Source organism: Medicago sativa, chromosome 6, assembly GCF_051527215.1.
Source record: "Medicago sativa cultivar Bolivia chromosome 6, Bolivia_mono, whole genome shotgun sequence".
NCBI classification, from domain to species: domain Eukaryota; kingdom Viridiplantae; phylum Streptophyta; class Magnoliopsida; order Fabales; family Fabaceae; genus Medicago; species Medicago sativa.
This window is the reverse complement of record NC_140754.1, coordinates 39,496,745-39,511,717: the sequence shown is the minus strand read 5'-3', so window position 1 is coordinate 39,511,717 and position 14,973 is coordinate 39,496,745. Positions and strand designations below refer to the sequence as shown.

The window sequence follows — 14,973 nt, the reverse complement described above, 5'->3', positions numbered from 1 at the left end:
TCTCCTTCAAGACTCCCAACACAATCCTCAAATGCTCGGCATGCTCTTCTTCAGACTTCGAATACACCAAAATATCATCTATAAACACTACCACAAAACGGTCCAGAAAAGGATGAAATATCCTATTCATGTATTCCATGAAGACACCTGGCGCATTAGACACTCCAAATGGCATCACAGAATACTCATAGTGTCCGTACCTCGTTCTGAACGCAGTTTTGGATATATCTTCCGCCTTTACTCTAATCTGATGATATCCTGATCTCAAGTCAATCTTGCTGAACACCTCCGCGCCAACCAACTGATCCATCAAATCATCGATCCTCGGAAGTGGATACCGATTCTTAATCGTTACTTTATTCAACTGCCGATAATCCACACACAACCTCATGCTTCCATCTTTCTTCTTAACCAACAATACAGGAGCACCCCATGGAGAAACACTCGGTCTAATAAACTGTTTCTCAAGCAACTCTTCCAATTGCTTCTTCAATTCACCCAACTCTGATGCAGACATCCGATAAGGCGCAATCGAGATAGGACTCGTTCCAGGCACCAAATCAATTGCAAACTCAACTTCTCTCTCCGGCGGTAATTCGGTAATGTCGTCCGGGAAAACTTCTGGAAACTCTTGCACTACCGGCAAATCACCAACTCCTTTCTCACTACTTTCCTTCAAGGAAGTAAACATCACGAACACACTAGCTTCACCATCCAAGGACTTTTTCACTTGCTCCGCGGTCAAGAACTTCCCACCTTCCTCAGCCACCGGCTTAGAAAACGTTACACTTTTGGTCAAACAATTAATGTTAACACCAAAAGTCAACATCCAATCCATACCGAAAATTACGTCCATATGCTTCAATGGAAGACACACAAGATCCAACTCAAAATCCACGTTACCAAAACTAACAGGACACTTAGCACATACTAAGGAAGTAGTCACCAAACCACTAGCCGGGGTATCGATAACCATCCCTCGCGACAACGGAGTCACAACCAAACCCAAACGCTCAACACAACTAGCCGCAATAAAAGAATGAGTAGCACCAGTATCAATAATTGCAATCAAAGGAGTACTATTGATAAAACACATACCTCGGATGAGATTATCCGGATGCTCCACCTCTTCCGCATTCAATGCAAACACCTTCCCCGCCGCCTTCTTCGGCTTGGTACACTTAGTACTAAGATGACCCTCTTCACCACAGTTGAAACAAGTAATATCCTTCTTGCACTCAAATGCCTTGTGACCCTTCTGTCCACACTTGTAGCAACTATCACCCTTGCGACAATCACTAGAGTAATGACCCAAGATTCCACACTTGTAGCATCTCACATCAGCAACATTCTGCTTAGAGCCTCCACCAGATTCCCTCTTCTTTCCTTTGTCCTTGTTGTACGGCTTCCCAAATCCATGACTCTTTCCTTTCTTCTCATTCATCGCCTTATAATGATTCACCTTGACCTTTCCAGCTTCATCAAACATGCGACACTTATGCACAAAAGTATCAAAGTCTCGGATCTCCTGAATACACATGTACTGATAGATATCGGGCCTCAAACCGCTCTCGAACTTCACACACTTAGAGACCATAGCATCCTCCGCATTGATGTACGGACAAAACCTCGAAAGCTCCTCAAACTTTGCTGCATACTCAGCCACTGAACGATTCTCTTGCTTCAAGTTCAAGAATTCCACTTCCTTCTTAGTTCTCAAATCCTCAGGAAAGTACTTCCTCAAAAACTCAGTCTTGAACCTAGCCCAAGTCACAGCTCCACCAGCCTCAAGCCTTCCCTTAGCATTGGTCCACCAATACTCAGCCTCCTCTGCAAGCATATGAGTAGCCAACCTGACCTTCTGGTCCTCACTAGTCACCATAGCACGGAAGATCCTCTCCATGGCCTGCACCCAACTCTGAGCTCCATCCGGGTCATATCTACCCTTGAACGTCGGCGGACTGTTTCATAAGAAACGATCCAACCTTCGCTCCTCAGCCTCACCAGGATCACGATGACCAACTGCCGCCTGCTCATTAGCCTGAGCCAACACCTGAGCCATCGAAGCCAAAGCCTGAGCAATTGCCGCATCATCTCTACCACCAGCCATCTCACTTCTCTAGCACCAACCAACAGATAAGAACAACAGCACGACAACACAAGAACAAGTACCGAAGGTAACTCATTACCATTCGCATACTAACAGGGTAAATCAACATACACTAGCGTACTAGTCTAGACGAGACTGACCACGGCTCTGATACCAACTTGTAACACCCTATTTCTATTAAGCGGTAAAACGCGCGAATACACAACCATATTCTAGAAATAGATGCTACGTCTTCGAATAAACCACAATACATACATGCATAAAGATCATGTCACATCACATAGCAGCGGAATAATATATAATTCATAAACAATCTATGGATCTCCAAACTAAATACAAATGTATCATCCAAATCTCAAATAACAAATAACATCTCAACTCCAAAATACACGGTCCAAAAATAAAAACCAACATGCAAGAACTATCCTAGATCAGAGCCCTAATCTAGACACTTGCATGAAAAAGAGGAACTCCACTCCTCGGCATCAACAAGCAACAACTAAGCATCCTGCACTCCATCTACCCGTCCATACGGAAAGGTAGGTGGTAAACCATTGAGGGTTAGCATTACATCATCATAATCCACTTAAAATTAACAAGAAACTTTGAGAATGAAAGATACATTTAAGAACGATGAATAACAAACTACACACGTATTCACAAGTATTCTTAACATTCACATCATTCAATATCAACATCTCAACTTCATATCCACAAGTGTATCATACACACATCACAAGATCAACCATCTTAATCAACAATTAACAAATTCAATCATCATTCGCAACTCAAATGTATTTCAATTCACCAACAAGTATGCAATGACTCTAGACTCATCTAGATGCATGTGGTACCAATTCTCCTCAAGGTCGTCACCCATGATGCAACAAAAACATCATTATCAACGGCTATAGTCAACGGCAATATGGATATAACATCCGACACGACATATGATGCATGAACATATGACTCAATTCACTATGCATATGTTCACAACAATTCAACGGCTATAATCAACGGCTATAATCATCATCCAACTATATCATATAGTTCATATCTCCACATAGTTCCTTACATTCCAAATAAAAGAACAATCACAACATATGATCACAAACATCATATTCATCACTTAACAACCATTCATACATCATCTCATAATCATATCAATCTAATCATAGGGGGTTCATAAGCAATTGGCCCTCAATGATCATTTTCAATCAAGTTCGTCTCATAAATCACAATATTGAAAATAATTGAGCACCTAAGCCAAAACCAAGTAAACGAGTTCAATAGCCTATGCCATGTATCCTTTCAATTCACACATATGTGCAGTAGAGATTACATAAGCATTTCATCGGCCAAAAACGATGAATTCATAAAAATCACAAAGTTCGTCTCCCTTTATCACTTTTCACAAAAATTTTCATCTTCAAATCAAAACAAGTTAGATTCACCACATCATAGTTTAAATACCATTAAACACCTTTATTGAACTCATAAAACTCAAGTTTCGAAGTTTAGAAGCAATCCATAAGGTTTGGGTCGACTTAGAAATAGTTATGCGGATTTTTCGTAAAATGTCTCTAAGACCTCCTTGGAGTATTTTCATAATAACTCAAAAACCAAAAATCATTTTCAAGTCAAACCAAAGCCATTGGAAAGCTAACAAAATTATCTACAACTTTCATGTTTACACCAAAAGCCAATTCAAAACGAAAAATGGTGAAAAACGTGAATATTTCCCAGATTTGCCTGACAAAATCGGTGGCCGATTTTGGGAAATCGGTGGCCGATTTTTCCCGAGTCAAAACTGGAAAATCAACCCAGAAATCGGTGACCGATTTTGGCAAATCGGTGGCCGATTCTGGGCTTCACAGCAGTTCAAAATGTGACGGTTGCAACCCCTTTTTACCCTAAAATCCCAATTTTGATCATCCCAACCCCAAAACTCAATCCCAAAGATGTTCATAGGTCACATACACTTCAAAACACTTAAACTTGCATAAGTTTTGAGATTAACACATCAACACATCAAATTCATCAACATAACAAAATTCACCAAAATATCATCACTTCCTCAACTTTCAACAACAACCCAAAATCTCTTCATCCAATCATCAATCTTAATACCCAAGGCACCAATCCAACAACAACGTGTTTCAAATCAATAACAACAACTAATGAACACAAATTCATGCACAATTCATTATCACAACTTCATTTCTCATCAAACTTGCTCAAGAACACAAAGCACCAACAACTATGCATTTAAACATGTTAATTCACATACTAACATGCAATTATCATATAAATCATGTTCTCAAACATAACAACAACAATTATGCACGAATTTTACAACAATTAGATTCAATTCATCAATTTAACAAAATGGGTAAAGAGAAAAAGATATGAATTATGGTTGAAATCTAACCCTCTTACCTCTAGCACCAAGATTCTCTAACCCAGGCCTCAATTTAGCTCCTAGATGATGAATCCCTCTTCTAGCTCTAGCCTTCCTCTTCAATCTCTTCAAACCCTTTCTTCTCTCTATCTCTATCTCTTCATCTCAAATGAAATGAAATGATAAAATGTTTGTAAAACCTAGTTTCACCAACAACTAGAGTTTATATACTAGCTCTACTCAATTGGGCTTATCTCTTAAACCTTAATGGGCCTAACCCATTTCTATTCTAACACCCAAATGTCACTACTCACTTAATGGTAAATTATAACACTAACGGTCACTTAATGGTAATTAAAATAATTACTACACCCTCTCTAGTAACTTGGTAAAATAATACTCCTACTAAACATTAAAAATAATCCTCGTTCAAAATTACAAAATTACCCCTACTCTCAAAATGACCAAACTACCCCTAAGTCCAAAATGACTAAAATACCCTTCTAACACCGAATTCTACGAATCCCAACCAAAAATACACACAGATGCAAATAATCACATAAGAGCACATATAACAAACACAAATAAATAATTAAAATAAAAATTAGCGAAAATCGGGCTGTTACACTGTGCAGCAGGTGATTGATGTCGATACTCCGCGTGGACAAGACCCTGTAATGGAAGCTATGAAGAGACAGTTAAGAGAGTTGGCCGGAGAACTCCGTGAGGTCAAGGCTAGCCGTGGAAACAATGTCTCTGCTAAGGCTCGTGATCTATGCTTGGTATCCCGAAGAAGTACGGTAATGGCCACCATAAGCGGAAAGAATCCGAAGTAGGGATGGTATCTGGTAATCAGTCTACACCTGCTAATGCTACTCAGTTACCTTTGCCCTACCAATACATGCAGTACTCTCAACATCCTTTCTTCCCACCATTCTACCAGCAATATCCTCTACCACCGGGTCAACCACCAGTGCCCGTTAATGCCATTACTCAACAAGTACAACACCAGCCTCCTGCTCAGCAACAACAGCAGCAACAACAGGGTCCTCGGCCCAAGACTTATTTTCCACCAATACCAATGCGGTATGCTGAGCTGCTTCCAACTCTACTTGCTAAGGGCCACTGCGTCACTAGACCAGGCAAGCCTCCGCCTAATCCTTTGCCTCCCAGGTTCCGACAGGATCTTACATGTGAATTCCATCAGGGTGCTCAAGGCCACGATGTTGAAGGGTGCTATGCTCTGAAATATATTGTGAAGGACCTGATAGAAAAAGGACGGTTGACTTTTGAAAATAGTGTTCCTCATGTTCTCGACAATCCACTTCCAAACCATGCTGCTGTTAACATGATCGAGGCTTTCGAAAGGGTTCCCGTTCCTCAAGAGGATCCCGTGTTGGATGTCCACAATGTTGTTACTCCCTTGGTACCGCTGCATGTCAAACTTTGCCAGGCTTCTTTGTTTAATCACGATCATGCTTCTTGTTCAGAATGTCTCCAAAATCCTATGGGTTGTTGTGTGGTGCAGGATGATATACAGAGCCTGATGGACGACAAACACTTGATTGTCAGTGATGTCTGTGTGATTGTGCCAGTGTTTCATGATTCTCCTGCTGAAAGTGCATCCCAGAAAAGAAATGTTGAACCTTTAGTGATCAGGTTACCTGGTCCTGTATCTTATGCCTCTACCAAAGCAATACCTTACAAGTACAATGCAACCATGATTGAGAATGGAGTGGAAATTCCTCTGGTATCCCCAGCAATGGTTGATAATGTTGCCGGTGAAATTACAGCTCTGAGAAGCGGAAAAGTCCGTCCACCCTTGTTCCAAAAGAAGGTGGTTACACCTGTTGCTACGGTAACTCCACCAGTTGCTCCTCCTGTTGATAAGAGCCCCAGCCCATCAGTCCAGTCTATTGAAGAGTCTAATCTGGATGAAATTCTGAGGCTTATCAAAAAGAGCGACTTTAAAATTGTTGACCAGCTGCTGCAAACTCCGTCAAAGATATACATCTTGTCTCTACTCATGAGCTCAGAGGCCCACAGGAAAGTGTTGATGAAAGTACTGGAACAAGCCTATGTTGATCATGAAGTCTCTGTGGATCAGTTCGATGGAATAGTGGGTAACATCACTGCTTGCAATAACTTGGGGTTTGGTGACGATGAACTCCCCGAAGCAGGGAAACACCAAAACTTGGCTCTGCATAACTCGGTACACTGCAAGTCTGACATGATATCCAATGTGTTGGTGGACACTGGATCATCCTTGAATGTAATGCCTGAATCCACACTAAGGCAGTTGAGTCATCATGGAATCTCTCTGAGGGGAAGCAGCTATTTGGTTAAAGCTTTCGACGGATCTCGCAAAGATGTTCTTGGGGAAGTAGACTTGCCAATTACCATTGGTCCCGAGACATTTCAAATCACTTTCCAGGTCATGGACATCAATGCTTCTTACAGTTGTCTCCTCGGAAGACCGTGGATTCACGACGCTGGGGCAGTAACTTCTACTTTGCATCAAAAGCTCAAGTTCATGAGGAACGGTAAGATTGTCACTATACATGGTGAAGAAGCATATCTGGTTAGCCAAGTGTCATCTTTCTCTTGTGTTGAAGCAGGGTCCGCCGAAGTGACGTCATTTCAAGGCTTGACTGTTGAAGGTACGGAGCCTCGAAGAGCTGGTACTGCCATGGCTTCATTGAAAGACGCCCAGAAAGCTGTTCAAGAAGGGCAAGCTGCCGGCTGGGGCAAAGTGATTCAGATTCTGGAAAACAAGCGTAAAGAGGGCCTTGGATTCTCCCCAACCTCTGGTGTTTCAACAGGAACTTTCTACAGTGCTGGGTTTATCAATGCCATTGCTGAAGATACTGCTGAAAGTAGTTATGTGCCTACATTTGTTGTACCAGGAGGCACGGTGAGAAATTGGGAGGCCATTGATATTCCTCTAGTCATGCATGCTTCCATGTAATGTGTCTTGTTGCTCATGTTTTCTTTGTTTTCAAAATAACAATCCTTTCGCTCTGCCCAAGGCGAAAGTGATATCATTGTAAGGGCATGTTTGTTTCGGCATTGCCGTTATTAATAAAAGTTGTCGTCTTTCTCATAACTCTTTGTTTTTTACTTTTTAGTGCCTTTTTCTTGGAAATAATGGTAATGCTAGAAAAAACCAAAACATCGGTATTTTCTTATTAATTTCAAAAATTTGCATAAAAACATTTTTTCTAAAAACATCCCAATCATATTATGCAGATTGAACCATAATAAACCCGTTGAACACAGTGATCCTATGGTTCCTTCAAATTTTGAATTCCCTGTATATGAAGCTGAAGATGAGGAAGATGATGAAGAGATACCATATGAGATCACTCGATTGCTTGAGCAAGAAAGAAGAGCCATTCAGCCTCACCAGGAAGAGATTGAGCTTATCAACCTGGGTACTCTGAAGAGAACAAGCGAGAGATCAAGATTGGTGCTGCACTTGAGCCAGGAGTGAAAAAGAAGATTATTCAGCTTCTCCATGATTATCCAGATGTCTTTGCATGGTCCTATAAAGATATGCCGGGTCTAGATCCCTAGATTGTGGAATATCGGATACCGACAAGACCTGGATGTCCTCCTGTCAAACAGAAATTGAGAAGGTCTCGTCCAGACATGGCTCTTAAGATCAAGGCTGAAGTACAAAAGCAAATTGATGCGGGTTTCCTCATGACAGCTGAATATCCTGAGTGGATTGCCAACATTGTACCAGTGCCAAAGAAAGATGGGAAAGTTCGAATGTGTGTTGATTACAGAGATTTGAATAAAGCCAGTCCGAAAGATAACTTCCCATTGCCTCATATTGATGTGCTTGTTGACGGTACTGCTCAATCCAAAGTGTTCTCCTTCATGGATGGTTTCTCTGGCTATAACCAGATACGAATGTCTCCTGAAGATAGAGAAAAGACATCTTTCATTACTCCGTGGGGAACGTTCTGTTATAAAGTGATGCCGTTTGGCTTGATAAATGCTGGTGCTACCTATCAAAGGGGTATGACCACTCTGTTTCATGATATGATTCACAAAGAGATTGAAGTATATGTTGATGATATGATTGTGAAGTCAAGTGATGAAGAGCAGCATGTTGTGTATTTGAAAAAGATGTTTGAAAGACTGAGAAAGTACAAGCTGCGGTTGAATCCTAATAAATGTACATTCGGTGTACGATCTGGAAAGTTGCTAGGCTTCATTGTCAGTCAGAGAGGCATTGAAGTTGATCCTGACAAAGTCCGAGCCATCAGAGAGATGTCGGCCCCTCAAACTGAAAAGCAAGTCAGAGGTTTCCTCGGACGTCTGAATTATATTTCAAGATTCATATCTCATATGACCACTACTTGTGGCCCAATTTTCAAATTGCTCAGAAAGAATCAGCCTGTTGTATGGAATGATGAATGCCAGGAAGCTTTTGATAGCATTAAAGAATACCTGTTGGAACCACCTATCCTCGTCCCGCCAGTGGAAGGGATGCCTTTGATTATGTATCTGTCAGTATTAGGTGATTCAGTGGGTTGTGTTCTCGGTCAACAAGATGAGACTGCTAAGAAAGAGCATGCTATCTACTATCTGAGCAAGAAGTTCACCGACTGTGAGACTCGGTATACGATGCTTGAAAAGACTTGTTGTGCCTTAGCTTGGGCTACCAAACGCCTGCGTCATTATATGGTGAATCATACAACTTGGTTGATATCCCGAATGGATCCAATCAAGTACATCTTTGAAAAGCCTGCTGTTACTGGAAAGATTGCACGTTGGCAAATGTTGTTGTCTGAATATGATATTGTGTACAAAGCTCAGAAAGCAATCAAAGGAAGCATCCTTGCTGAGCATCTTGCTTGTCAACCTCTCGATGATTACCAGCCAATTAAGTTTGATTTCCCTGATGAAGAGATTATGTATCTGAAAGCAAAAGACTGTGAAGAACCACTGATCAATGAGGGGCCAGATCCCAATAGCAAATGGGGATTGGTGTTTGATGGTGCTGTTAATGCTTATGGTAAAGGAATTGGAGCCATCATTGTAACTCCGCAGGGGCACCACATTCCTTTCACTGCTCGAATAACTTTTGAATGCACAAACAACATAGCTGAATATGAAGCATGCATCTTGGGCATTGAAGAAGCCCTTGATCTGAGAATTAAGCACCTTGACATCTATGGAGATTCTGCGCTTGTTATTAATCAGATAAAGGGTGAATGGGAGACTCATCATGAGAAGCTGATCCCTTACCGTGACTATGCAAGACGTCTGTTGACATACTTTACCAAGGTTGAGCTGCACCATATCCCTCGGGATGAAAATCAGATGGCTGATGCTCTTGCTACTTTGTCTTCTATGTTTTGTGTCAATCATTGGAATGATGTGCCCGTGATCAAGGTGCAGCGTCTCGATAGACCCGCTCATGTGTTTACTATTGAAAATATACCAGATCGGGCTGATGAAGGTGTGAATGGTAAAAAGCCTTGGTATTACAACATCAAACAATTCTTGCAGAATCATGAATATCCACCTGGTGCTTCCAACAGGGATAAAAAGACCTTGAGAAGATGGGCAATCAAATTCCTTCTGGACGGAGAAATCCTATACAAGAGGAACTATGATATGGTCTTGTTGAGATGTGTTGACAAACAAGAAGCTGAGAAATTGATGCATGATGTACATGACGGTACTTTTGGGACCCATGCTTCGGGCCACACCATGTCAAGGAAACTGTTAAGAGCCGGCTATTACTGGATAACTATGGAGCGTGATTGCCACAAACATGCTAAGAGATGCCACAAATGTCAAATTTATGCTGACAAGATTCATGTGCCTCCACACGCTCTCAATGTTATATCTTCCCCATGGCCTTTCTCTATGTGGGGCATTGACATGATCGGAGGAATTGAGCCAAAAGCTTCCAATGGGCATCGTTTCATTCTAGTGGCAATTGACTACTTCACCAAGTGGGTTGAGGCTGCCTCCTATGCAAATGTGACCAAGCAAGTGGTTGTCAAGTTTATCAAAAATAACATCATCTGTCGATATGGTGTTCCCAACAAGATCATCACTGACAATGGCTCCAATCTGAACAATAGCATGATGCAAGCTTTATGTGAAGAATTCAAAATTGAACATCACAACTCTTCTCCTTATAGACCTCAGATGAATGGTGCAGTTGAGGCCGCTAACAAAAACATCAAGAAGATTGTTCAGAACATGGTCATTACTTACAAAGACTGGCATGAATTGCTACCTTTTGCCTTGCACGGTTACCGTACTACAGTGCGTAGTTCAACCGGGGCAACTCCTTTCTCTCTTGTGTATGGCATGGAAGCAGTTCTCCCTCTAGAAGTGGAGATTCCATCTCTTCGAGTAATCATGGAAGCAAAATTAACTGAGGCTGAATGGTGTCAAAGTCGGTACGATCAATTGAATTTGATTGAAGAGAAACGTATGGATGCTATGGCTCATGGACAGTTGTATCAAGTACGAATGAAGAATGCTTTTGACAAGAAAGTCCGACCTCGAGAATTCAAGGAAGGCGAACTTGTATTGAAAAGAAGGATAAGCCAGCAACCCGACCCAAGGGGCAAGTGGACACCTAACTATGAAGGTCCATATGTTGTCAAGAAGGCTTTCTCTGGTGGTGCTTTGATTCTTACACATATGGATGGTGTTGAGCTTCCAAATCCTGTTAATGCCGATATAGTCAAGAAATACTTTGTCTAGAAAGAAAAGAACAGCGTGGTAGGTCAAAAACCCGAAAGGGCGGCCTAGGCAAAAATGCGCTTCCCGGTGGATCGAAAACCCGAAAGGGCGATCCAGGCAAAAGTTAGGGACAAAAAATGAATATGAAAGAGCTCGCTGAGATTGTACGCAACTCAGGCAAGAATGAGCGCCTCGATGAGCCGAAAACCCGAAAGGGCGGTTCATGCAAAAACGAGGTTGACAATAAAAGACAAGTAACTATATCTGGCAAATCACCATCACCCCTTGGGGCATCTGCAACTGTCAAATGATCATCTTCATCAGAAGCTTCTGTACCTGTGAATTCAAAATTTCTATGAAATGTAGCGGTCATCGTGTTCAATGTATCACCAACCAATAAAATTACCATTTTCCAAGCTTTGTAAATCCGTGAAGTCATGCCTTTTGCTGACTTTCACTCTTCTACATCAATTTGAGCCTGTGCTATTGTTTGAAACTCTATTTTTCTTTCTACTTTCAATGCTATATACAAAATATTTCTTTTTGATAATGTCAATGTCTGAAACAAACATTTTTGAAAATTGAAAACTCTTTCCATGTCTATTTTGAAAGCAAACCTGAGCAATAGAGTACATTTCAATGAAACATGCATGAATGAATGAATGTCAATGTCTATTTCAATACAAGTTACAAGCAGGTTACTCCCCAGGATGATCTGTGGTCAATGGCAAGAATGAAAAAACAGAATGAAACGAAAAGAAAAATGAAAGTGAAAACAAAAGCTCGCTAAGTTGAAAACCCGAAAGGGCAGCTTAGGCAAAAATGAGCACCCCGCTGATTGACAACCTATGAAGGCAATTCAGGCAAAAATGGGGCAATGAAAAGAACTTTACTCCCCGGTGAATCGAAAACCCGAAAGGGCGGTTCAGGCAAAAATGGGATTGAAAAATGAAAGAATGAAAGAATGAAATATTGAAAAGCATTGACCACAGATGCGAACATCCAATGTTTACCCAGCACTGACACGCCTAACAACGGCGACCTGTATCAAGGAATCTTCCAAGGTCCCTTTCTCTACAAGTTTTATTGCCCTCAGCCATGGTTTTGATACGTCTCTCAACGACGGTCTCTCCAAAGAGGTTTTCCCCTATGAATATGTTGCAGCACGAGCCACTACGTGCCCAATCTTCCAATGTTTTGTCTATCTCTGCGAAACTTCCTTGTCAAATTACAAACCAATCATGCATTTCAAGCATTCATACATGCATAATCATGCATTTTATGTGCTCATACATTCAATAATCTTGTTATACCATACATACATGCTGCATTTCCAATTTTAACTTCCAATCTAAATCAGTTTCCACTTCCAATTTCAATTCAATCTCCAATTTCAAACCAATCACAATTCCAATTTCAACTGTCAAAATCAATTTCAACCTTCAGTCCAACTTCAATTCTCAATCTCAATTCAAATCAATTTCCAATTTCAATTCAAAACTCAATTTCACTCCCAATTTCAATTCAATTCAATCTCAATTCGAAGCAATCTCAATTTCAATTTCAACTCGATCTCTAATTTCAATCCAACCTCAATTTCAATTCAATTCAATCTCAATTCGAAGCAATCTCAATTTCAATTTCAACTCGATCTCCAATTTCAATCCAATCTCAATTTCAATTCAATTAAATCTCAATTTTCAATCCAATCTCATTGTCAATTTCAACTCTCCAATCCAGTGTCTATGTCTCTAATCAATCTCAATTCTCAATCTCTCTTTCAATCTCAAACTTTCAATTCAATTCGAATCAATGTCAATTCACTCTCAATTTGCTTTTGGTCCAACAAAAATGGTCATGTCTATCTTTAAATCAAGTCAATGACAATTTACCCTCGATGGGTATCTTGTTAAAACAGACTTCCAATTTGTATCTTGTTATCGGTCAAGTGCCAGGTTCGATCCAAAGAACAACTTGCACCTGCTTATATGCCTATACTTCCGGACAAATGACAAGTTCGATCCAAAGAACAGTTTGTACCCAGCTTATGCTTTGTTATCAGTCAAACGACAAGTTCGATCCAAAGAACAGTTTGCACCTACCTACATGATGTGGTGATGATCCAACAGCCAGTTCGATCCAAAGAACAGTTTGTATCTACCCTGTTGTCTATATCTCCAGCCAAACAGCCAGTTCGATCCAAAGGACAGTTTGTGCCTACCTATCTGTTTGTATTTTCAATCAAGTGTCAAGTTCGATCCAAAGAACAGCTTGTATCTGCCTATATGTCTGTGTTTCTGGTCAAGTGCCAAGTTCGATCCCAAGAACAACTTGTACCTATCTCTTGTTTTGTATTCCTTGGTCAAGTGGCTAGTTCGATCCAAAGAACAGCTTGTACCCTATTTTCTATCCCCTGGTTCGTGATACCCTGTCAATGTCCACCTGAATCCCCGGTGACATAACATGCTCCATAGACTCCAGTTGTTTGTCTTGCATTCATAATCAAAATGCTGCATGGCATTCATATTCTTGAAAATCTGAAAACGTATTTTTATGTCCAAAAACAGTGCAAATGTTAATATTTAAGCATCTTCGTCCCGTCAAATCAAAGACTTCGTCTCTTGACTCTCCGGACGAAGAAACTTAAATAGGGGCAGCTGTTATACCCTAATTTTGGACCTAAAAATACTTGTTCAATTCTTCTTTTCTTGTATTTCAAGCCATTTGATATGTCTCTGATCAATTACATCTCTCTTTGCATTTTATTTCAATATTATTTGCAAAATTCACATAGAAGGGTATTTTAGTCATTTCCTATGTTAAGATTTCTGTCAGTCTTTGAAAAATAGTTTGAGTCCTTTCAAATAGTTTGAGTAAGTCTTTGTTCCCATTCTATGTCAAAACCCATTTCAAAAATTGCATTTGAAGTCATTTTGAGTCAGTTTAGCCCCTAGAGGCATTTTAGTCTTTCCATGTGTTAAAACTCTGTTTAAATTCTAAAAATTGTCTCTGAGTCTTTTAAATTGGTTTAAATAGATTCTTGCTTTAATTCCCTGTTAAAAATCCATTTTAAAATTGCATCTGAGTCATTTCTAGTCGTTTTAGCCCCCAGGGGCATTTTGGTCATTTCACACGAAATTTCGGCAGAGAGAGGTTACTTTAAAGTACCTCATTTAAGTCATTGGTTCGTTTTAGTCCGTTTTGTCAATTTTAATCGTTTCACTGTACGTTATTTTCCGGTTACCAATTTTAATTCATTTTATTTTATTTTCATTTTAAGACCTAAAATTCCTAAAAATTGCATTTTAGTCCATATTGTCCAAGTCATTAGTCCAGTACACATGTCAGTTTCTCATTTGTCCAAGAGTTAGTTACGCCACATGGCAGTGTCTTATTGGTCCAGCAGTCACATGTGTCAGCTATAAATAGCCCAGTCATCACATACACTATGGAGATCCATTCATTGTTGTACAACTCATCACAAACAGATTCTTTTTTCTCTCTCTCTGCATTTTCAGATCAAAACACAAAACTCTTGATGAACTTGATGAATGTTCATCAAGAACATCAAGAACAAACCCTAACAAACTTTTCCAGAATTCAATTCTTCATCAACACATAATCATCATCACCAAATGATCAACACATAATCATCATCACAAAAATCGAATCAAAATTCCAGTATCCAATCCACAAAAAACACACCGAAATCGAATCAAGATTCCAGTATCAAATTCAC

General features: G+C 40.3%; 1 protein-coding gene across 1 annotated transcript; it reads right to left on the bottom strand.

Annotated features, from left to right (window-relative positions):
- Positions 1–360: 360 nt before the first annotated feature.
- LOC146915065 (uncharacterized) lies at positions 361–2,110 on the bottom strand. The gene is made up of 3 exons (XM_085721221.1): positions 2,081–2,110; positions 417–1,645; positions 361–364 (listed from the first exon to the last, which is right to left on the bottom strand). The coding sequence occupies exons 1-3, from the start codon at positions 2,108–2,110 to the stop codon at positions 361–363; spliced, it is 1,263 nt and encodes a 420-aa protein (XP_085577347.1).
- Positions 2,111–14,973: the final 12,863 nt, after the last annotated feature.